We start from the raw sequence: 23,700 nt of genomic DNA, 5'->3' as shown, positions 1-23,700 counted from the left end.
AACGTATTTGTTGTGTTATTTCATTGCTTTTAAACATGTCACTGTAACAATGATGGCAATTATGGTTTTCCCACATGAATTAAACTGCTACAATTCCAAAATACTAGTGCCATAAGTTCACCGGCTGGTGGCAGAACCTTGAATTTTTTTTTGGGGGGGGGCGGGGGGTTCAGGCGATCAAGAATGTCACCACCCTATGGTGGCTCTCTTTGACTGTGGCATGAAATAATCAATTCCAGGTCTCATCACATCACAGTAATCCATCCATCCATTGGGACCATACTCTGTGCAGAGTTCCTGTTGCCTAAGCAGTCTCCTTGGCCATTGGGCACAATCCTGGACAGGTCGCCACTCTGACACAGGATACCAGCAAGCTGGCACTCATTTTCCTGACCTCAGAAGGATGACAGGCAGAATCAACCCCACCTGGTGTAAATTCAACAGCCGAAAGGGATTTGAACTCAGGATCCTTGGATCCCAAGGCCACCACCCAAACCATGAAGCAAACACCAGGCATATGACGCGATGTTCTTCAATAAATCGTCTCCCTTCCTCCGGTAGTATTCTACATCTGTTACAATGGCCACACCAGTTGCCTTTGGATCAAACATGAGTTTGTTTGGTACCTATATTGTAGTATTGTTATTAAATTTCTAGTTGGAAAGAATGATTATTCCCACACATCTAATGCTGACCTTAATTAATTCACCATGTCAATTTTAAACACGCAATGACATGAAAGACAAGCATCACCAAATTGTGCAGATGGTCACCTCGGGAATTCAGCTGGTTTCATGTTCTCCTTTTCAGGTAACTTAATGATACACACACCTCTTTTAACAGCACAGAGTTCTTCGGGGTCTTTGGGCGACATTGATGTCATTTCCTGTATAACTTTCTCAGGGTGGGCATTGGGTAATTCCATCAAATGTTTGCATTGAACTGTTTATACAGGGAGGGTTGGAGTGAAAAAAAAATTCATTATATTTTATTTTTTTTTAGATTGGTCACCCTTACTGGCCTCTTCCAATTTGCTGGGAATAATAATAAATAAAATGACCGTTTTTACAGCCATTTTTCCCTGCTGTGCAGGGGTTTGGCTTTTTCTTGAGGCAATGTTTTATGGCCGGATGCCCTTCCTGACGCCAACCCTGGTCGCCTCTTACGACACACAGGGATATGGTACACCTATTCTAACCGGGACATACACCGGGACCAGTACACTGGCACTCATTTCGCCGACCTCGGAAGGATGACAGGCTGAGTCAACCCCCTGGTGTTAATTCAGCAGCCAACGGGGCTTGAACTCAGGACCCTGGGATCCCAAGCCACCATCCTAACCACTAAGCCAATACCAGGCTTCCAGCTGGTCTCAACACCAGCTGGGAGAGCATAATTATGTTTTTAATTTGACCGAGCTCAATCATCATTGTCATCATCATCATCATCATGTACCAAGCATGATCTGAGTCAAGCATGATCTGCTGAAGCAGCTTCTCACCTGGGATTACAATCCTGGGCAGGTCGCCATTGGTACAGGATAGTCAAGGATACCTGAGGAACATTGGCACATGAGGAGGCCATTCAGTCCTTCATGTCTGTGCGGTACCAACCTCAGTGCAGTCAGCCATCCACATGCAAGCTACCTACCATCCACGCAATCAGCTTCAACTACCTACAATCCATCCAGGTACCTATCTAAATCCCATTTAAACTTATCCACCCCCTCTGCTACTGCTACCTTTCCAGGGACACCATCCCATGTATTAACCACTCTCCAGCCTGGTGTTGCCTTAACAGTTAAGGTGGCTGGTTTAAGATTTCAGGGTCTTGAGTTTGAGCCCCTGTCTTTCTGTTGAAATAACACCAGATGGGTTGACTCAGCCTGTCATCCTTCAGAGGTCAGCAAAATGAGTACCATCTTACTGGTAATAGGGGTGCTGCATCAGCAGCGCAGCCACACTCCCAGGAAATGATTCAGCCAACAGCCACATGCTGCATATGAAACAACAAGTACTTCCCCATTTAAAGGAACCCTGCCTTAAAACTGTCCTCACTCTCATGTTTTTTTTTAACCACTGGTCCTGACAATGTCTACTTTGCTGAAAACTCCACTGCATGGATCTTGTCCACACCGTTCATCATCTTAAACATCTCAATCAGATCCCCTCGTAACTGCATCCTTTATAATGTATAACGTCCTGTCTCCTTCAAACGGTCCTCATAGGTAAGTCTCACTAGCAATGGAGTCAATCTAGTAGCTTGACACTCTACCTGCTGTATGGCAGCTATGCCCTTCCTCAAATGTTGTGACAAAAACTGTACACAATATTCCAGATGAGACTTCACTAAGTTCCCATACAGCGTTAACATTACCTCTTTTGATTAATAATTTATTTATCCCCCTACGAATACAACCTAAAACCATGTTAGCTTGACCTGGAGCTGCTCGGCACTCTATTGTTTGCTTACCAACTTGCCCCCATATATATTAACACCCACAGATCCTTCTTCTGTGTGACACGCTCAAAGACTGGCCCGTGCATCATGTAGTCCCTATCCACAACACATTACATTTCTTTATGTAAAGCTCCTCTCTGCAAATCTTTTGCCCAATCTATTAAGTATCTAGACTTTCCTGAATCTGATAACGCCCTCTCTGTTATCTATCTTGCCTCCAAAGCATTGTGGCAGATACAAATTTGGAAAGCTGACTCTTAACCCCACTATCCAAATTGTTGATATAAATAATGAATAACAATGGACCCAGTACTGATCCCTGAGATACCCCACTACTTGCATCCTTCCAGCAAGACATCCTCCCTCTCACAGCCACTCTTTGCCTCCTATCACGAAGCCAGTTGCTAATCCAGTGAGTCACCTGAACAGCCACTCAACAAGCTCTCATCTTTGCTAACAAACCCCTCTGGTGGACCTTATCAAATGCCTACTGAAGGTCAAGATAAGCTACGTCCACTGCACTTTCATCATCCACGCAATCGGCTGGCAAGATGACCTTGAGGTACGCACACTCACCTCTAAGCTGTCTAGCCAGGGTTCGAATGTCGACCCAGCTATAAACTGTCATCCCAGTGTTTTACAGGTAGGGTAGTTTATCAATGTGTGTGCTGTCCCTTGGATGGACATTAAATGGGTGTCCATTCTGCCAACGTTCATTGGTGGACGTTAAAGATCTCATTGTGTCCTTCACATAGAATAGGTGAGCTATAGCCAGCACCATGGCCAAATTCCTAATTCCTGTCCTAACCAGCAAAGGACGTAATATCAGTGGAACGGCTGTTCTCTCAGCTGATGATGTTACCCCACAGCCCTGTGCTGTCATAGAATGAAGAATCCATCCAATCAGAAATTACTTCATAGAACTCCAATAAGTTTGTGAAACATGATGTCCTTTTGCGAAATCCGCAGCTTGATGGAGTACTGCTCTCCTTTCTGGGGCTTGTGCCCCTGCCTCACACCTTGCTCCGCTTGATGTCATGGAAACCAAGGCCTTCAACATCATTGGAATCTCTCACGATGAAGCTGAGTCTAGGGGGCTATTACTTCACCATCGCTGACGGGTCGGTGATCTCTCTGTCTGTTTCTGGCTCCTTTCTGGTCTTGCACCCTCTGCCCTCTCTGTGTTTGGTCCCCCTCAAGGTATCTGCAGGACGCACGCAGTCCACCTGCAACCCCTTTATAGTGAAACTGCCGAAATCCAGAATCACTGCTAACCTTCAGTTCACTCATTTGTTCCTATTTTTCCCCACCTGTGGAACCAACTTCCACACTCTCTTCAATCTCATTCTTCCTTTCAGTTCTTCAAGACACCTGTTAAATCACCTCCACCCCTCCCAAATTTTGCTTCTGAGTCCATATTGTCCACCCTATGCATTCTCCCTTACCCCTCATTGTTACCTGCATCCCTTGTTTGTCTGTCTCTATCTATTTTCCCCCTCCTCCCTGTTGTTGGAGTTTCCCCCTTTTCATTCTGCCATCCCTTTAGTTATGTTGCAGCCTGATCCATTTTGTGTTCCAGCTCTTCAACGAGTCTCAACTATGTATCCAAAAAAAATCCATGCTGACTGCCTTTAATTAATTTGTATTTATTTATGTTTCCTTATCCATTCCTTAATGAACTTCTCCATTACCTTTCCCACAACTCAAGTCAACCTCACAGGTCCATAGTTCCCCAATTATTCTCTGTAACCTTGAATTTTTTTTGAAAACAATGTCGAGGCTCGTGAAAGAGCGAAGACACAGAATGTATAACAAGGAGAGCAGGAGACACAAAGGGCCGGAGAGGGAAGCACAAAACAGTGGGAAACAGAGACATGAGGAGATCTGTGGAAGGGCGAGAGATGGGGTGGGGTACACAGGGTAAACAAGATGGACACTGCAGGGACTTTCAGGTCCTTACACGACAGGGACCTTCAGGAAGGAAAGCAGGGAATTTGAAGGAGGTGAGTTTGGGGTGGATTAACGGGGGGTAGAAAAGATCATGGTTTTGGATGACGGAAGATAAGATATGGTGGGGAACAGCTGTTTTGAAGACCTGAAGGGAAGAGTGGGAATGAAAAGAGTGTGGGAGTTTGTTCCAGAGGCAGGAAGAAGGAATGAAAGAATAAAGGTGAATAATGATTCTTGATTTTGGTCGTTTCACAAGGGGGTTGCTGGCAGATCTTGAGTGCCCTGTGGAAATATGGGGGTGACAGATCGCAGACAGAGCAGTGGGGGGCGGGGGGGAGGCTGGAGAACAGACAGTCGAAGACAGAAAGACCACCGACCTGCCTGCATTGAAAGAGTGAGAATCCCAAAGACTCAACCTCATAGTGAGAGATACCAATGATCCTCAATGCCTTGGTTTCTACAGCGTGAAGCCGAGAAACGTGAGAGGTGGGAGCACCAACCCAGAGGGGAGAGAAGTACTCCATCATGCTGCAGATGAAAGCTTTGTACATGGTCAGGAGCTCAGGTGTGTGAGGGAAGGACTTTGCATACCGGAGGATGCCCAGTCAGCAACTGGCTTTGGAGGGAGGCCAGCTTGTAGATGTGGCTTTGCCAGGAAAGATCAAGGCTGATAGTTAGACCCAAAAGCATGAATGAAATGACTTCCTCAAGAGGATTGTTGAGAAAATAGATCGGGGGGGGGGGGGGAGTTCCAGACGCTCCTTTGGAGAGTTTTTTTTTTGTAAATTTTTTTATTTTTTTTTTTATTTTTTTTTTGTATACCTTGGTCGAGGCTCGTATGAGAGCTAACACACAACTCACAGCAAGGAGGCATGAGACAAGAGGGGCGGGAGTGGAAGGGACAAAACATTGGGGAACAGACACAGGTGAACTGTGGAAGGGAGAGGGATGGGGATGGGACGGGGAACATGGCGACAGGAAGATGGACATTAAAGGGACTTTCAGGAAGGAAAGCAGGAGAATTGAAGGAAGTGGGCTTGGGTGGATTATCGGGGGTAGAAAAGATCGAGGATTTGGATGGGGGAAGATAAGAGGTGGTGGTGAACAGCTGTTTTGAAAGCCTGAAGGGAAGAATGGGAAAGAATAGATTGAGGAAGTTTATTCCAAAGGCGGGAAAAAAGAGGAATGAAAGAGTGAAGATGAGCAGTGATTCGTGATTTTGGTAGTTTTACCAGAAGGGGGTTGTTGGCGGACCTTGAGCGCCCTGTGGAAATGTGGTTGGGACAAATCGCAGAGAGAGCAGGGGGGGCAAGGCTGGAGAGGAGTCGGTAGAAGACAGAAAGACCACCGACCAACCTGCGGTGATTGAGTGAGAGGCCCAAAGACTCAGCTTCATTGCGGGAAATGCCAATGATCTTAAAAGCCCTGGTTTCGACAGCGTGAAGTCGAGAAAGGTGGGAGGCAGGAGCACCAGCCCAGAGGGGAGAGCAGTACTCCATCAGGCTACGGACAAAAGCTTTGTAAGTGGTCAGGAGCTCAAGAGGGCCGAGGAAGGACTTTGCACGACGGAGGATTCCCAGTCGGCGACTGGCTTTTGAGGCAAGGTTGGAAATGTGACTTTCCCAGGAAAGGTCATGGCAGATAGTGAGACCCAGAAGCTTGAAAGAAAAGACTTCTTCCAGAGGATTGTTGAGAAAGTGGATGGGGGGTTTTGTAAACAGTCCTTTCGAAGAGACATAGTGAGAGTGTGAGATTTGTCTGGATTGAAAGACATGTTCCACGTGTTGGACCAGTTTGTGATTTTATCCAGATCTGCAGTGAGCGAAGAAGCTGCTGCTTGCCGGGCTGAGGGATGACACATGGTACGGCAGAGGGTTGAGTCATCGGCAAAGAGAAATAGAGGATTTTCCAGAGAGTCCGAGAGATCATTGATGAAAACCAGAAAAAGAACAGGGCCCAGAACGCTACCTTGAGGAACTCCAGCCTGCACAGGAAGAGGGGATGAAAGAACTCCATTTAGGGCCACACGTTGACTGCGACAGGAGAGGAAGTCTGCGAGCCATGAGTGGAGATGGCCTTGAATACCATGGGCAGAGAGTTTGGTGAGTAGGGCAGGGTGCCAGACTGTGTCAAAAGCACGTGATATGTCCAGGGATACGGCTCGGATTTCCTGTCTGGCATTGAGGACCTCCATCCATTGATGGGAGAGCAGTAGCAGCATATCTAGGGTAGAGTGACCTGGTCTGAAACCAAATTGATGATTGGAAATCAAGCCATTGGAGAAGAGGAAGGATTTCATGTCTGAAGCGATGATGGATTCCATAACCTTGCTGATGATTGGGAGAAGGCTGATTGGTCTATAGTTACAGGGATCTGTTTTTGCACCTTTTTATGCAGGGCAGTGATGTTAGCAGATTTCCAAGCAGATGGCAGATGACCTTGGGAAAATGAGAGGGTGAATAGAACAGAGAGAGGGTGAGCAAGAGCAGAAGAGCAGGCTTTGAGGACACGTGGGCTGATGCCGTCTGGACCGGTTGCAGAATCTGACTCGAGGTTTGAAAGCAAGCTCTCCACCTTGTCAGGAGAAAAGGATACAGAGTCCAGGGACAGTTGGGTGCGACTGGGTAAAGTGGGTAGAGATAGTGATGGGTTTGGGACACAAGATTTAGCTGCAAACACCGAGTTTAGACATTCAGCTTTATCACGTGTGGAATCAGCAGTGCGGCCATTTGAGGTAAGGGAGGGGATGGAGGGGGAACATACACCAGAAACAGATTTGATTAAACGCCACCAGGATTTTGAGGAGGGAGAGAGGTTTGAGAGTTCAGACTTGAGATGAGAAAGATGTTGTTTTCTGGCTCTCCTGAGGGTAGCTACACACTTGTTCCGAGCTTTGTGGAAAGAACTGAGATTGCCCTCAGTTGGGTTTGCTTTCCATGAGGCAAAGGCAAGTTGTTTCAGGACAACTGCCTCGCCACAAGCTTCAGTAAACCAAGGGCGGGAGGAAGGGTAAGACAACTGAACACGAGAGGGGATAAATCTGTGCATGAGGGAGAGCAAGTTTCTTTGAAAGAATTCCCAGGATGAGTTGATGTTTGAGAAAGTAGTGATAGGAGACCAGTCTGTAAGTTTGATGGCTGCTCGGAGACCCTGCCAGTCGGCTTGAGTGAAATGCCAGACTCGACGGCGGTGAGGTGGTTCTCTGATAACAGCCAGAGAGATGTCCACTTTAATAAGGACGTGGTCAGAAGAACCAATTGGAGCGAAGGAAGAGCAGCAGATATTGTCAGGGAAATTTGTCAAAATCAGATCCAGAAGAGATGGAGTACCATTGGTTGAGATCCGGGTCGGGAAGTTGACCGATTGAGTCAGTCCCAATGAGTCACAGAAAGCTTTTGCTGATGTCCCATGGCAGGTGAGAGAGGTACCCACACCTAGCCAACTGGCGTGATGACAATTGAAGTCGCCACATAAGAGGAAGAGAGAGTTTGGATGAGAAGATAGAAGATGGTCCATGTTTTCGGAGAGTGAGGTGTAGATGGAGTCATCACTGTTCGGTGGACGGTACAGTACACATATAAACATGAGGTGGGAGTGGAGGGGAAGCCGAAGCCAGAGGTATTCCTGGGGGTGTGGGGGAGTGAGAGCAGTGCAGGGAGAGTGAGGAATAGAGTCTTTGATGAAGAGAGCAACACCTCCACCAGGACGAGGCTCAGGTCTGTCATACCGTAAGAGGGAGTAACCAGGGAGAGATACTTGGGAGTCAGACACGTCTTGGGAGAGGAAAGTTTCTGTTAGGCAGATAATGTCTGGTTTGTCAGTGGCAACCTGTATGGAAAGATCTGAAAGGTTTGAGCGAAGGCCCCGGATATTTGAGGTCCACACTTTTAATGAAGAGGTAGGGGAGGAGGCTTTTGGTGCAGGAGGTGGAGGGGGCGGGGGAGGGTCGGACGAGGGACGAGGGGGGCAGGTAAGGAGGGTTGCTGAAGGAGTGTGGGGTATTGCAGAATAGCGAGGGGAGGGGGCCGAATGAGGAGGAGAAAAGGCTCTGTGGTGCTGTGAGAGAGGGGGACAAGAGACAAGGAAGATGGCAGTTGAGGATTTGAGAAGGTGGAGTGAAGAGATGGAGGTGAGAGGACAGTGGAGGGAGGCAGGTTGGTGGATGAGAGGGGGGCAACTTAGAGAAGGAAGAGTGAGGGGGATGAAAGGTGGGAGAAAGGTGAGGGGGAATTTTTGAAAGAGGTGAGAGGGAGGCTTGGAGGGAGAAGAGTGGGATGGTTGCTTTGAGAGTGAGAGTGAGGGGTGAGGGGGTGAGTTGGCACTGAAGTTGGAAAAAAGAATGGTTGATGGAAAGCGAGCATCCATGGCAAACTGTGGTTTTTAAAAGTTTTAGGTCAGAGATGCGATTTAACACAATTCTTGATGGATGCAATGAAGGCGAATTCAGAGCATGGAGAGAAGAAGCGCTGTAATAGTTGGATTTTTTAGGCAAGGAATGAAGGAGAGGTCGAAATGAGAGCAGTCTGTTAAAATAGCAGAAGAGTAGTGCATTGTGAAACAGTAAAGAGTACCACATGTGTGAGAGAGGAAGATGAAGCATTATAAGATCGTTTTTGTTGTTAATATTAATGTATGAGAGAGTTCAACAGATTAGGTCATGGAAGTGTTAAAAAAAAAAAAAAAAAAAAAAAAAAAAAAAAAAAAAAAAAAAAAAAATCGAGGAAGACGAGGAGGAAGTTAAGAGGAAGAAGAAGTAGCAGAATCGGGAGAAGGTTGTTGTTGTTGTTGGGTTTTTTTTTTTTTTTTTTTTTGAGATAAGAAAGAGATTAGTTGGGAGAATGGGGGATGTTTGGAAAGTGGGGAGGATGAAAATTGAAGGTAATGGGGAGGATAGAAATTGAAGGTAATGGGGAGAAAAAACAAACAAACAAAAAAAAAAAAACGATCGAACACCAAGTGGAACCGGTACCAACGGTACCAAAAAAAAAACGATCGAACACCAAGTGGAACAAAGTGTACCAAGGCCTCAAGCCTAGGACAAGGCCTCAAACACCAGGTGAGAACGTCGACATAAATACTCACAAAATAGCACGATTTTTGAAACAAAACCGAACTAGGAACACACATTAACATGTAGGTGAGAAAATTAAACAGTTAAAACGGGACAAATAACAACCGGAACTTAACTTTGAGAATGTCAGCAGGGAGCCCCGAAGGAGACCTCTTGCCGCTCAAAACCGGAACCGGAAATTTTCTTTTCGGAGAGACATTTCGGACTTTCTTCAATAATGGTGTTACATTTGTTATTCTCCAATTAGTCTCGGACCTGGCTTAGACATGTATGCACTTAATTTAGGAGAGGATAACAACTGTTTTAGGCTAATATGACCCCAAGGAACAACTTGGGATATGTGCCAAAATCTCTATCTGGGACGAACAGCCCAAAAATGACCACGTCCTTTTAAAAATCTATGTACCCCATTGTCTATCACTCTATGCACCCTATTATCACTCACTCAGCCTGCTTATGATTTATTCATAGCACCAGTGCTACAAGATCCGGGGAGAGAGAGAGAGAGAGAGAGAGAGAGAGAGAGAGAGAGAGAGAGAGAGAGAGAGACAGAGAGAGAGAGAGAGAGAGAGAGAGAGAGAGAGAGAGAGAGAGAGAGAGAGAGAGAGAGAGAGAGAGAGAGAGAGAGAACGAGAGAGAGAACGAGAGAGAGAACGAGAGAGAGAACGAGAGAGAGAACGAGAGAGAGAACGAGAGAACGAGAGAACGAGAGAGAACGAGAGAGAGAACGACTTATCCATCCAGGACTGCTATAAACTGAAGGAGAAGTTCCCACTCCTCTACAACTACTACATGAATGGTGGATTTGTCATGAACACCACCAAGAAAGGTAGTGGAGTGCCCTTTGATCAGGCGCGAGAGCAGTGCTACAATCAGCCTGCCAAAGTGAGTGGGGAGATAATTGGGGTCACCAGAAAGAAGGAAGCAGTAGCTCTGTGGGGAATTATCAAGCATAAAAAAGACCAGTACGTTGACCTCCTGAAGATGAAGGATGATGTCGAAGGAGAACTCTCACTTCACCACAACTTCAACCCAAGTACTGCAACTATGATAGTTGGGATGGTGCAAGACATAGAGTATCTCCTGAAGGTATGCAGTCCTCTACAAGACCAGGTAGCACTGAAGAATGTTCTCACTGGAGAAATTGTGACCAATGTAAATGTAGACAAGTTGTTGTGCTGTATCAAGGAGGGCAACACTACTTGTGCTAATTTTATCGATGATCGACTCAGAAATGGGTCGTGGAGTGGTAATATTGATCTTTCCACTCCTGATCTTTCCACACATATCGATACACTCAACTATTAGCAAAATCAAGTTTACGTCCCCTAATACCACCTTGAAATTGGCTCCCAAAGCAGACATCAAAGATGAGACAATCAAAGCTCTCATGTTTATTGAGTATGGGAGTCACCGGGGGTTCACTGTTGAGGAGCTACTCAAGCATGAGATCACCAACTCTGCATTCTTCTTGGTTGACGAAGATGGTTACTTGAGGAAGAGTACCAAATCACAACTTGCGATTGAGCTGCTGAAGTTGTGCCCACTAATAGATAAAAAGGGCCAGAAACCTCCCCACAAACCCACGCCATCATTATCGACTTCATGGCCTTGATGAGAAAGGTCCCCTTAAAGAAGCTTGATCCGCCTGTTAAGACATTCCATGACTTTGCTATTGCCTTGACATCCATGGCCACCAAAGCTGGGCACAACTGTGATGAGATCCATATCGTTTTTGATGCTTACAGAGATGACAGCATCAAGAATGGAGAGAGGGGGAGAAGAAGAAAGTCAAAAGAAATGGTTGTCCTTGATGTGATATCACGAAACCAAAATGTTCCAGTGGTATTAGAGAACTTTTGGTCATCTTCCATCAGCAAAACTGCTTTCCAGGCATTATATGTTGAGTGGCTCACCACCAATTACCACGGAACCAAACCTCTATACCTCGGTTTATCATTACAGGCATGGATGGTGTCAGCTGGGTGTGCTTCTCCATTCCCTCGGCTCAACTGCACACACGAAGAAGCTGATGACAGGATGATGTTCCATGTGCAGGTCATTCTAAGTCACCGGTCAGGTCCTACATCCATGACTCTGTCATCAGGTGACACAGATGTCTGTGTGTGCCTGTTATACCACATCACAGTCAATTGGAGAGATCTTGGCCTCCAAGAGCTTTGGCTCGTCTGCAACTCAGGAGTGGAAAGATCAATATTACCACTCCACGATATCTGCATAGCACTGGGAGACGAGCTCACAAAGTGTCTCCCAGCACTCCATGCGCTGACTGGGTGTGATACAACCAGCAAGATATCAACTAAACTTGCAGCACTGAATGCTGTCCGCAAACCAGGAAATTCCTCTCTGATCCTGAATTTTGACTGTCCCCAGCTCGCAGAAAGTGCAATACAGATGGCAGAGACATTCTTGGTCAAGTGTCTCAAACCATCAACAGACCTGGAGACATTTGATGACCTGCGTCTCACTGCATTTGATAGCATTGCCCTCAATATGGACTTTGAGAGAACCACTTGCACCTCAACTAATGCGAGGAAACATATCCATAGAGGCTATTACCAACAGCAGCTGTGGGTCCAAGCCCCATTTAGAGATGCCACCCTGATTATGAATGCCGAGTCTTATGGGTTTGTAAGAAGGGGCAGTTTATTAGTCCCTGGGATTGTGATCTCCAAACCCAAAGGCCTGCCAAATCCCTGCACATGTGGCAAGTGTGCTCGCAAAAATGGGTGTTCCTGCAGGGTAGCTGGGATCAAGTGTTGCAAGTACTGCAAATGCAAGGGAGGTGATTGTTGTAAAAACCCTATCACTGAATGAACACTGCTCATCATCCTCATACCTGGACTCTGTTGTGTGACTCTTCATGTTCCTGACCCTGGTTTACGTGACACAGAAACAGTATTAATGTGGTTTTAAAAGTTGTATTGTTGGTGGTTGGGCAATTTCCCTGCTGATCTTTGAAACATTTAAGCTCTCGAGATACTGCTGCATACTAAAGTAATAAGTTTTGTTTTTTATTTTTCATTTTATATTAACATTCCATTGATAATAGTATGTAAATCATTGAAAATACAATTTCTTTATATTAATCAAATGCTCGCTTTCTTTCTTTTTAAAAAATCCCTTGTATTGTTCAAATTCAAAATTGTCAGTTCAACTCGAGTAGATGACACAAATCTTCTAACTTTGCTCTCAGTCCAGAAAGTTTAAGTTAATAAATATATGGCAATTCCAGTATGTATGGTAATAAGTATGGTAAATAAAACGATTTTTAGCTATTTTCTCATAAAAATATCAAATTAGAAATTTTACACTCTTCTATGACCCCCCTAAATAAATAAATAAATAAACATGGCCATTCTGAACATTTTGAGCACCTCAGAAAATCTGTAGCTCCAACGGTTTAGAAGATACAGCTATGTCAGAAGTAGCACTTTCGATGAAAAAGGGTGTGGTCATTTTGAAAAGGGCGTGGTCATTTTCAGGCTGTTCGTCCCGGATAGAGATTTTGGCACACATCCCAAGTTGTTCCTTGGGGTCATATTAGCCTAAAACAGTTGAGTTATCCTCTCCTAAATTAAGTACATACATGTCTAAGCCAGGTCCTCTACTAAATCCTCTGTTACCTGTCCTGACTCCAAAAGTTGGAAAAGATATCCACTAACATAACACTTATCTTCTCTCTCACCTACATCAATACTCTTGGATTCATATTATCCTTCCCTGGAGCTTTATCATCCATTAATGTTTCAAGCTTCCTCTTCACTTCATCCGCTTCTATTAGTCCGGTGGCTTCGCGCCAATTTTGGGCAAGATCATGACACGTTGTATTAAAGCGCCACATTTTGCACACTTACTATACAGGTCCCACAGAAACATTCTAGAGGGGGGTGCCCGGTCTGGGGTGCCTAGGTCAAGGTTAGGCCGAGGTCAAAGGTCACATGGTGTAATACTGTATAAATACCACATATAACATAGGTTTTAGTTAATCTGGAAGGTTTTCACCTTGCCTCAGTTGTGCAGCAGTTGTTAAATGTGGGATTGGAATCAGTCGAGCATGCTTTTATTCTGTTACGTTCCCACGCCCCCCAAAAATGTCACTTTTCCCTCCAAAATGGTCAAATTTTCCCCAAAGGTCAATGTTTTTTGCCATGAGGCCAAATTTGCCCCGAGTATATCCGATCACAGGTTTATAATTGAGGAGCAATTAACAAGTTTGCCTCACCCTGGCTTTTTATTTTTACCACTCTGTCTGTAATTGCTTAAACATAATATATGTGCTTGTCTTGGTCTCTTTTCAGGAAGACGAATATAGATCCCAAGCAGAATGGATTGGGAAAAGTGCATAATATGTGGTTTGAAAGATGGTGATTTAAAGTGTCCTGCTGAAAGGTCAGATGGAGAAGGACAAGCTTCATATGATGATTTCCTGCAGAATGTGGAGGGATTTCGTGAACTACAAGCACTTCCAGTTGAGTTAGCCTGCAGCGGATGTGACACTGCTGTTGAACTTCTTGAAAATCGTGCAAAATGGCATAAAGCATGTAAACTGAAGTTTGCTAACTCTAAGCTTGAAAGAGCAAGAGATAGACATAAGCGAAAAAGTACTGAACAGGATGAAAGTCATCATGAGTCATCTTCAACTATGAAAGACTGCATCTTCTGTAGAAAAAAAACTCAAGACAAGCTGCATAACTGTTCTACTTTAGGACTGGATATGACACTCAGAGATATGGCTGCAGCATTGAAAGACAAAGACTTGCTAGCAAGAATTGCAGGAGGTGATTTAGTAGCTATTGAAGCTAAGTATCACAATACATGTCCAATTGCCTCCAAGAATCGCTATAGAAGTATGGAAAAAGAAGAGCAGGAAGACAATGCCACATCCACTATTGATCAGAAAATGATGCAGGCTCAAGTGTTTGCAGAGCTGGTTTCTGATATCGAAAGCAGAATTGAAGATGGAACTCACATATTCAAACTTTCCGAGATCCATACATTGTTTGAACAGCGACTTTCAGAAAGTCGGTTTCAGAAACTTTCAGAAAGAAAGAAAGAAAACAGGTTTCAGAAAAACAATCAATAGGTCAAGGCTCAAGAATCAGCTTCTTGCGCACTTTGCAGCTGACTGCCGAGAACAGTCAGACGGGCGGAACACTCTCCTTGTATTTAATGAGGGGCTTCAGCAAATTTTGAAGGGAGCAATGGCATCACGTGACTTTGATGAAGAAGCTCTCTCCATGGCCAGTGTAGTGAAAACAGTACGGAAAGAGATATCTAATAGTGAATTCTTTAAATTCTCTGGCACATTTCCCACTGACTGCTAAGAAAGTTCAGTTCCCACTTCTCTCAAAACACTGGTATCTATGCTTCTGTGTGGTAGCAACATCAATGACCAAAGCATTGCACATTCCCAGGCCTGTCTCTCAATCTGCCAAAATATACTCTTTAACTACAAAGGAAAGGCTTCAAGTGTGTCCAAGTCAGGCCATACAAAGGACCGTGAGCCTCCCCTTCCTCTATATATTGGTTTGAATGTACACACACTTACACGCAGTAAGAAAATGTTGACACAGCTGTATGAGATGGGCATGAGTGTCAGTTATGAACGTACCTTAGAGGTAGAAGACTGGCTTACCACAGCTGTGTGCCAACGCTTTGAAGATGATGATTCAGTGTGTCCTCCACAGATTCGTGATGGTATTTTCACAGTTGGGGCTCTCGACAACATCGACCACAACTTGTCTTCCACAACAGCCCAAGGATCTTTCCATGGGACAAGTATTAGCCTCTTTCAGTTCCCGACTGTCACCAACCCTGGTAGCAGCAGATCGGCTATCACTGTTCCCCCTCCTGAACATACCGGAACACCTTCTCTACCAGACAACTACCGCATTGTAACAGACGTAGCTGGCAATATTGATGGTGTAGTTGTGTCGGAGGCTGGTATATCTGACATTGATACCCCTGACATTGACAGCCATCTTGAAGAGGCCAAGAAAGAAGAAGTGCAATGGGTCCAGCAGAGTATTCAGATCCTCTCCAAAGATAAAATATGTACAGACGAATACATCTCATGGGCTGTATACCATGCATCGCATCAACCAGAGTCTGCAGACCCGATAGGCATTAGTGCCCTCTTACCACTCTTTCTGGAGAAAGCTGCAACCATTTCAATGGTTAGACAAGGAATGACCATTATACAGCGTGAAACAGAAAAATGCAATCCAGGACAGATACCCGTCATTGCACTCGATCAACCACTCTACGCCCTGGCTAAGTATGTGCAATGGACGTGGTCACAGACATTTGGTGAAGCGTCTTTTGTTGTCATGTTTGGAGGCCTCCACAAAGAAATGGCTTTGTGAATGATGGTTGGAGACCTGCTAGGAGGAAGTGGTTGGACTACAGCTCTGAGTGATGCAGGTGTTGCTTCTGCAGGAACTGCAGACTCCTTCCTTCATGTAACTTACTTGATAAGGACGAGGCATGCCCATCAGATCAGCGCACTTTCCCTTGCCAAACTGCAGCAAGATGCATGCCTCGAGAAGCTAGTCCCTCATGATGAAGCAGCCTTCAATGACTGGAAGAAAGAAATGTGTGCAAAGAATCCCACCTTTGAGTACTGGGACATAATTCTGCGATTAGAAACCCTGGTCCTCATCTTTGTTCATTCTCATCGTGAGAGAAACTTCTCACTCTTCATTGCTGTACTTGAGACATTGACCCCCTGGTTCTTTGCCTTAGACCACCCAAATTATGCTCGCTGGATTCCTGTGCATATCAGGGACATGAAATCCCTACCCGACTGTATCAGAGATGAACTACAGAAGTTCTGGGTCTTCCCCAAGACACAAATAAAATTCTCTACCATGCTGCTGGATCAAGCACATGAGCAAAACAATGGACGAGTGAAGGACACTGGTGGAGCAATTGGATTGACAGAGAACCCTGCAGTGTTCAAGAGATGGATGGTGTCAGGTTCTGAACAGGCCAGACTACTCTCAGAGTTTGAAGACCAGTACACCACTCACGAGACTACTGGCACCCAAAATCATGAACAGGGGGCTTCAACTGAAGAATTGGTCAAGACAAAAGTCAATAAGTTCTATGCAACAATTACACCGATGGGTAACCCTTTTCTGGGAGATTCACAAGAACTCATGACAATCGACAGTCACAATTGTATTGATGAAGCTGTGGCCAATACCCTGCATACAATGGAAGCCCTAGGGAAGGAACAGTACAAAGCCTATGTTAAGGACGTCCTTGTGGAGAGGACTGTGTCAATCCATAAGCCAATCAAACGGAATCGACTGCTTCTTTTCAAACAACTTCATGCTAAATCTAAATCAAAGACGAACCAGCAAATGGAGGACATCAATAACGATTACAGTCTCTTCAGCAAGCTGTTCATCTCTAGCCAGGTTTGTGTTGCCGATATGGATGGGTTCTTCTCTCATGAGAATCATCCCTGGCCCCCATCCTTGAGTCAGCATGGTAAACTCTGACTGCCAAGCTCTAAATCGCAGTTACTGGTTCTCCTGAAGTCCAGCAAGCAGCCAGAAGCTACTACACAGTTTGATGTTAAAGTTTTTGATGGCCCAGCGGTAGTGCATGCTCTTCCTGGAGGTGATGCGACAACATTTGGTGACTACAGTGCTGGAAATTTCATATGTTGGACAAATCACCAGCTTCAAAGCTGCAAGCGGTTGGATATTGCATGGGACACCTACAGGGAGGGCAGCCTGGAGGATACTACTCGCGAGAAGAGAGGGAAGGGCGTGAGAAAGAAAGTCACCCCACAGACAAAGCTGCCTGGAAACTTTGCTACATTCCTACAGGAGTCCAAGAACAAGGAAGAGCTGTTTGCTTTGCTGATAGAGGAAGTTACCGCCTACGAGTATCCAGTTGACAAGGAAGTGTACATCACCTCTGGACAATCAGTTGTGTCCAAAGGCAGCAGTGAACCTATGTCAGCAACCAATCATGAAGAGGCCGACTCCAGAATGTGCCTTCATATCGCAGATGCTTTACAAAAGGGTGCAAAGACTGTTATGGTCAGCACAGTGGATACAGATGTTGTGGTCATTCTGGCTGGCATATTCTTTGACCTTCTCGAGAAACATCCTCATGTTCAGCTGTGGGTAGCATTTGGAAAAGGAAAACACTTCAGGTTCTACCACATCAACTTTCTCTGTGGTGAACTCGGTGAAGGGAAATCCAGAGCACTTCCATTCCTCCATGCCTTCACTGGGTCAGATACTACATCACAGTTCAATGGAAGGGCAAAAAAGTCATCTTGGGAGGCCTGGAGGGCATTTCCTACAGCTACTGAAGCCTTCCACTTCCCTATGCAGTATCCTTTCACACCAATGTCGGTTGAATCGCCTCTCTTCAAAGTCATAGAACAATTAACCTGCATTTTGTATGACAGCACAACCTCGTTTGAAAGCATCAATGACCTGAGGAAGAAACTCTTCCTCCGCAAAGTACAAATGATGCAGAATGTCCGACCATCTCAGGCTGCTCTGATCCAGCACTCAAACCGGAGTATATACCAAGCTAGCATCTGGTTGATGAGCCTGAAAACTGAACAGAATGTCCCGAGTCCTGATGCTTTCGGTTGGATTAATAATGACAACACATGGAAACCACTGTGGACAACAATACCAGAGGCCACAAAATGCTGCAGACAGCTCATCAAGTGTGGCTGTAAGGCTGAACCACTATGCTCAATGAGATGCACATGCAGTAGTACAGGTTTGGAGTGCACAGCACTCTGTGAGTGCAGGGGAAGTTGCACTCGCTGAGTATGGAATGTAACTGATATCCTTAGCAGAACTCAAGTGGTCAGTTTTATGCAAATTGTAACTAATAAGGGTTGGTGCATGAGTACAAAAGGTACTTTTGAAGCATGACTTACATTTTAACCTTGATCATATACATTATGACGTCATTTGGATTTTTCTCACAGGTGGTGGTATTTTTCCCAACAGATAGTCATCATGTAAACCACATAATTATGAGTTTTTATGTAGTAAGATGTAAACCTAGCTCAAACATTCTTTTTTTATCATTACATGCATGAATTCAGATACAGTTATAGAGGTACACCTCCGTAAATTACGTCAATGCTGACAACTATAGGTGACAGTAAACTTTTGCAAGTGTTCCCATGATGCACTATACCCTTAGAATAGTGTGTGATGGGAAGACTTGCGAAAGGTCTATAGTGGGATGGCATTTTATTAACTATGACGTCAGAAACAGTAACTGTAGCCAAACTGTTGTTAACAGTTTAGATAGTGCCTGATATTTATCTGATGAAAAATCTCCTGCAGCAGTATCCTCATAAGAAACATATTGAAAAAAGGTCTAATTGTAAAATTAGGTCAGCTTGGGATACAATGTGGCAGCCATTTTTAATTTATGCAAATAAGAAGTTGTCCAAATATTTTTCCAAGTTATCTTGTGTGGTTCTTTGTATTTAAGCCTCCTAAATCACCCTTACATGCAATTTAGTAGTATTTATATGTGGTCAGAAATGCTATTCAGGTGGCCATTTTGTAAATTGGTGGCCATTTTGACCTGGACATGGCAGACTGGGCACCACCCTCTAATATGCTTCCATGGGACCCAAACAACCTGTGTGCAAAGTTTGTTGCTTTAATCCAACGTGTCATGATTTTTTCGCTAAGCCACCGGACTATACAAAGATCTCATCGAAAAGACCTTTCTCACTCCTGTGTTATATTCTCTCCACTATTGCAAGTTCTCTTGACTGTTCTTCTTTGAAGATGGAAGAAAAGAAAAAAACTATTTAATGATCCTGCTATCTCACCCTCATCATCCACCAATTATCTTGTGCTCTTCCTCAATGGACCCACACTACACTTAATACTTTACTCACCCCTTATATACTTAAATGTTGAAAATAATTGGCTATGTCCTTTTCATATTCATATTTGGCCTGTCGAGTTATTTTCTTAGTTCGTCTGTTGCCTCCTTCCGATACCAATGTATGTCGGACTCCAGTCCCGTGGTTTTGTATTAAATGAATGACTTCTGCTTTTATCGAATTATATATTTTTTTAATGCAAAAGGATGTAAACAACGTTGGGATGGTCACAAGAAATTATCATGTGAAACCATGCCAAACTTGTTTGCATAATTTTTCGAGGAACATCCCGACATATTTCTTTGAATAATGGTTGTCTTGAGAAAAGACAGTGTGTGCATGTGTGCGTGTGTGTGCGCACAGAAGCACATGTGTTCAATATAACTTTGTCTTTTGTAATTCTCCAAAGACAGCCGATTGCCCTCCTGGGAGCGAGCTAGAGATTCCTCACATGCATAATGTTATGGTGGGAGGTGGCGTGGGGGGTGGGGATGCAGGGTAGAGGAAGAGGAGTGAATTGAGGGAATGGGCTGCCTCATGGGAAACTATCGGTGCTATGGTTATGACCGCACTTCTCTAATGAATCTGGGCAGCAGAGAAGAGTGGGGAAGATTTGGCCCCCAACTTCCGTTGGGGGCTACAACCATCATGAAAAGGCATCCCCAATAATTCATGCATGTGTTTTATTAGTACGTACTTTAAAGATACATATACTCTCATTCTTTTGCAGTGCATGTTTTCATAGTATGTACTTTATAGACACACAACCCTGATAATATTCCACCATTAAACACACCCATATAGATATGATTGGCCCTTGAGCAAATGTGTCGAGCGGCCCCGCCCCCATAAGGCTGATTGACAGTCATAGTCCCGTCCACCCCTCTGTTGCCCTCCTATTTCAGAGAGTATCTGTAAATATTTAATTGCAGAATGAACTGTACAAGCAAACAATAGTAAAGGATGCTACACCAAGTAAAACTCTGTCAGATGTTTTTTTTTGTTTTTATTTCTTTTTTTTACCTGTCATGGCCATTGAGAGAGGCAGCTCGGAAACCTGCTGTCTGAAGATGATGATGATTATTATTATTATTATGATGATGAACGAGACAATTTGCAGTTTTTGACCAATCTCAGCTTTTTTGCTTTTCCTATGGTCTGGAGTACTGAAAAGTGATCCCTGCTGAGAAAATCAACTGAACAGAGCAGGTAGACTCTCATATGTAGCTTAAGTGACCTTCTGGAGAAGATACTCCAACTTTAGTTTTCTATACAGCAGATGAGGCCGACATTTTTTTGTGCACCATCCCTACATAGAGTACTAGCATGACTCTCTGACTATGTATCTCCATGCTCAACCACACTGGTCTCTTCTACCTCTACCTTTACACCTCACTTGTGGAATATACCTCCTCTACGTGCTACACATTTGCTCCTAGAAGGTTGCCCGTTTCTCAGAAGCAGACCATCCATTCATTAACCATACCCAATCTGAAGCTCCCAAATCACTTCCCATACCCTCAGAGTTTGCCCTCATAAAATCCACGAACTCTACACCATTATTATGACCTTAACATCTCAACAGTAGAATTGTGCTTCCTATATTGTGGTCGTTTGTCCCCAGATTCCCTCCAACTTCCACCTCCTCCACCATACTGGGATCGTAACTCAAAAAGAGGTCAAACACAGCACACCACCTCATGGGCAACCTGGGTTAAAAAGCAATCCTGCACTTGGTGTAGAAAATCTTCATCTGCTCTGACCTTTCCCGATTCAAGGACCCAATCAATCCTGGGCAATTTAAAGTCCCCCCTTATCAATACTCTTCCCTTGTCACGTGCTTTCTGAATTCTTCACATATCCATGTTCCTGTTCCTGAGCCATATGAAAACATCCTACAAGTATCTTACTATTCTTCGAATCTCGAATCTCAGAAATTCATCTGGCTTGATATTCTCCTTTTCCTCCTAAAATCGTCATAACCACATAGAATCCTCCCCATTAATTCCCTCCTTAACGCCATGCCTTTGTCTCGATATAATACTGTTTTTCACCCAGAATGCCACACTTCCTCCCCTTTTCTCTTTCCTATCACATCAATAAACCCTGTAGTCTTGAATTCCTGTTCTCCAGTTCGTGCATTCGTGTACAACACCTTTAACCTACCTATCCCTTCCATTAATCACCGCTGCTGCCCCAACCTTCCAACCTCATCTTCAGTTTCTATTCCAAAAAAGTCCTCGTTTCCTTCTGAAGAGACACCGCAAATCTTTCCGCCATCCCCCTCTGCCCCCTTTCTCCCCTTTCATTAACCCTCTGCCACCGAACCATATACACTCACTATGACCGTACAGGGATCCTCACATATTCACAAACCCAAACCTCTCCCACCCACACCACCCCAACAACCACTGGTTCACATCCGTTGCTCCATTAAAGAAATCCTCGCAGACTCACACTCTTAAGGCGCTGTCACACCTTGACGTTTTAGCCAGCAATGGCAATGTATAAAAATGTATGTAAAACGCTGGCTTACGCTGAAGTTTTGAGGTTTTTTTTAAGTTTTGGTCGTATTCATAACGTGTTGGTCGTATGCATAACATATTAGTAACGGGCACAGAACGTTTCGTTGTCATAGATAACTTGTACCAACGAATGCTTAGCCTGTTGTCGGTGTTCACAACCTATACCCAACGATAGTTTAACTTAGGCATAGCGCGCTGCACATATCGCCGACGAACTCGTGGCGTTCTCTGTTAAAAACCTGCCACACGCCGATTTAAATCATAACCGCCTGAAAATTGGAAGTGTCAACATCGCAGTCACACCTTGACGATTTCGCCAGCGTATGCCGACCTATGAAAAATGTGTGTAAAACGCTGGCACACGTCGAATACGGTATGGGTAAGTTGTGTATACGTTAGGAGCACGCTGAAAAACGAGGAAGTATGCTGTCATATTCCGTGGTATGTCTAGTACGTCGTGAAATTTCAAGCATGCTGAAAATTTTACGACGTACTCGACGTATGGCTCAAGTTCCGCATACGCTGGCATAAGTTCTCTGCACGCTCTGCGATCGTTAACACACGTCGGACACACATTACTTGTAAGTTACTCATAAGTCGAAACACGTCGAGGTAATGTTTAGCATACCCGAAACTTCATTTTTAACCTATGATTAACGTGCTTTGAACCTATGAGTAGCGTGCTTTGAACCTATGTGTAACGTATCGCAAACGCACATTGTCGTATGTAAACGAATTTGATTGATGTCTTCCGGACGACCACAGAACTTACTGAACGTGTTTCTAACTTACAGCTACCGTATAATGGTGTATTGGCAGCGTTTAGGGGAATTGGTATATACAAATGGGCTTCACAAGAGGAACCCGTCAGTGTTCCAGACTCCATGTTGAGTAGACGTCAATGTCAGTAGTATCAGTAGTAGTAGTAGTTGTAGTAGGTGAGCGTGTCAGTAGTAGTAGTAGTAGTAGGTGAGCGTGTCAGTAGTAGTAGTAGTATTGGTAGTAGTAGTATGCCCATGTCAGGAGTAGTAGGTGAGCGTGATGGGGAGGGTGTGGGTGATGATGGATCCTCGTTGCGTCCACGAATAGGAGACTACTTTGCACCATTGTTCGATGTTCTTTTCGGCTAATTTTTTTTTCTCATTCCCACGATGAACTATTTTTTTGTTTCAGTTTTAAAAGTATTCAAAACGACTTGGACAAATGCATAATGTACTAGTAATGAACACAGAATGCTTCGATAACTTATACATAAGTTATACCAACGAGTGATTAGCGTGTTTTCGGCGTCCACAACCTATGCCCAACGATAGTCTAACGTATGCATAGCGTGTCAGCCTGTCGTCGACGATTACGTGAGGTTTTCTATTCATAGGCTGCAATTTCACTTTTAATAAATGGCTGTCACTCGCCTATTGTTTTTGGACGCTGGTGCTCGGCAATTGAAATTGTTTCCATTGAACGAGTTAAATCGCTTCCACTGGACTATTGAAATGATTTAATAATAATGCTTGGTTATCCTTGGACCCACTCTGGCTAACAGCTCGTCGAACATCGCTGGGGGCATTCGCAGGAAGTTGATGAAGGATGCATGGTCCTCATTCCAGAGTTCCACCATGAGCTGGTCATATATGCCGTAATGGCGTCTCCTCCCGATCCATGGTCTCACCCAGTTCCTTCTCCTCCGTTCACGTCTTCTTCTCCCGGCTCTATTGGCACGTAACTGGTGCAGTGTCAACTCGATGAGGTCATGTTGATGTTCGAGGACAGGT

At 44.5% G+C, this 23,700-nt stretch overlaps 1 protein-coding gene and 1 long non-coding RNA gene across 2 annotated transcripts in view; both read left to right on the top strand.

Annotated features, from left to right (window-relative positions):
• The first annotated feature begins 8,751 nt into the window (after positions 1-8,751).
• Positions 8,752-23,700, top strand: part of LOC147021851 (uncharacterized) — a 77,444-nt gene continuing 62,495 nt past the window's right edge. Inside the window, exon 1 of the long non-coding RNA XR_015060613.1 lies at positions 8,752-9,466. This is a non-coding gene — a long non-coding RNA (uncharacterized LOC147021851). The remainder of the gene's footprint in view (positions 9,467-23,700) is intronic.
• On the top strand, positions 13,740-14,595 carry LOC147021852 (uncharacterized). Its single transcript, XM_085892267.1, has one exon. The coding sequence runs from the start codon at positions 13,830-13,832 to the stop codon at positions 14,586-14,588; it is 759 nt and encodes a 252-aa protein (XP_085748393.1). The 5' UTR covers positions 13,740-13,829; the 3' UTR covers positions 14,589-14,595.

Source organism: Eptatretus burgeri, chromosome 8, assembly GCF_056783735.1.
Source record: "Eptatretus burgeri isolate ZD-2024b chromosome 8, Ebu_testis_v1, whole genome shotgun sequence".
In the NCBI taxonomy this organism is placed as follows: Eukaryota; Metazoa; Chordata; class Myxini; order Myxiniformes; family Myxinidae; genus Eptatretus; species Eptatretus burgeri.
Note: the sequence above shows the minus strand (reverse complement) of the source record. Positions and strands in the feature narration are given on the sequence as shown.

Bases quoted from the DNA above. Each gene is read 5' to 3' on its own strand.
- LOC147021852 (XM_085892267.1), top strand. From the start codon at position 13,830: ATGGATTGGGAAAAGTGCATAATATGTGGTTTGAAAGATGGTGATTTA.